The 1,245-nt window shown below is 47.7% G+C and overlaps 1 protein-coding gene across 1 annotated transcript in view; it reads left to right on the top strand.

The window, feature by feature from the left end:
* The window catches only part of CTRB1 (chymotrypsinogen B1), an 8,475-nt gene that overhangs the window by 6,179 nt on the left and 1,051 nt on the right, over window positions 1–1,245 (top strand). The window contains 2 exon segments of the mRNA XM_027843264.1: window positions 702–873; window positions 1,042–1,181. Coding sequence (XP_027699065.1) covers window positions 702–873; window positions 1,042–1,181 — 312 coding nt within the window.

Raw genomic sequence — 1,245 nt, 5'->3', positions numbered from 1 at the left:
CTTTCCCCCAGCAACTCAAATTTTTTTCTTTTTCTTCTAAACCTCTTTTCTTTCTCAAAATTATTTAATATTTTATTTTCCTCCAATTAAATATAAAAACAATTTTTAACATTCGTTTTTAAAATTTTGAGTTCCAAATTCTCTCCCTCCCTCCCTATTGCCCTCATCAAGAAGGCAAGCATTTTAGATACAGGTTATGCACTTGCAGCAGCTCGTTTTTTTATAAACCAAAAGGTTAGCATTTAAAAAAAAACTGAGCAAACCTGATTCCCAAAGCTATTTGGACTTTATTAGGCAAATGGCCATTGCCTGGTTCTGGCCTGACCTGCAGAAAGGAAGAGTTGGGAATTGTACCAAATACTTGCCATAAGTTAGATTGAGCTCTCTCACTGAATCAGGAAAATGTGCTGAAGTCTAAAATGGGGCGCACGCTTTCATATACAAAATAAATAAAGTAATGGGGGAGGAGAGCGTTAGCTACTATGGCTATCGGGAAGAATACAGCCATAAAGCTGACTTGAGCTTGGAAGGAAAGGAAGAATTCCACGAGGTAGAGGTGAGGAAGGCCATGGACTATAAGAATGATGGAAGAAGCTAAGCTAGCCCTCCAGGGGCCAGGATAGCCCATAAAAGTGGTGGGGAGAGGGGCTCAGGGAGGGGGCATCTCCTTAGCCCCGGCCATCTCTCCCACAGGCCTCCAGAATCCCAAACTCAACCTCTTCACCATCAGCAATGACATTGCTCTGATGAAGCTGGCCACGCCTGTCCAGTTTTCAGACACTGTGTCCCCAGTTTGCCTCCCCAGCTCTGCTGATGACTTCCCTGCAGGCTCTACCTGTGCCACCACCGGCTGGGGGCTGACCAAGTACACCAGTGAGTTTGGAGAGGGGAGAGAGGGCACCAAGGTGGGGAATCCTAGCTGGAAGTCTTGGCTGAAAGATACCGGATTACCGTTGCCTTCCTCTCCCTCAGGACTCCTGGAGTGGGATGAGGCTCTGCCTTCTGGGTAATATTGCTCTTGTCTTGGGGCCTTCCAGATAGCAACACCCTCCCCCCCCCCCCAGAAGCTCCAACAATCCTCTCTGCCCCTCTTGTCCAACGATGAGTGCAAGAAGTACTGGGGAAACAAGATCAAAGACAGTATGGTCTGCCCCGGTGCCGGTGGTGTTTCCTCCTGCATGGTACCTGCCTCTTTTCCCCCACTCCTCCCAGGACTATAGGCTAGTCTTTAGAAGAGCATTTGGG

The sequence above is a fragment of the Vombatus ursinus genome, unplaced genomic scaffold (genome assembly GCF_900497805.2).
Source record: "Vombatus ursinus unplaced genomic scaffold, bare-nosed wombat genome assembly UNPS02014900.1, whole genome shotgun sequence".
NCBI lineage: Eukaryota > Metazoa > Chordata > Mammalia > Diprotodontia > Vombatidae > Vombatus > Vombatus ursinus.
This window is presented reverse-complemented; position numbering and strand designations above follow the sequence as displayed.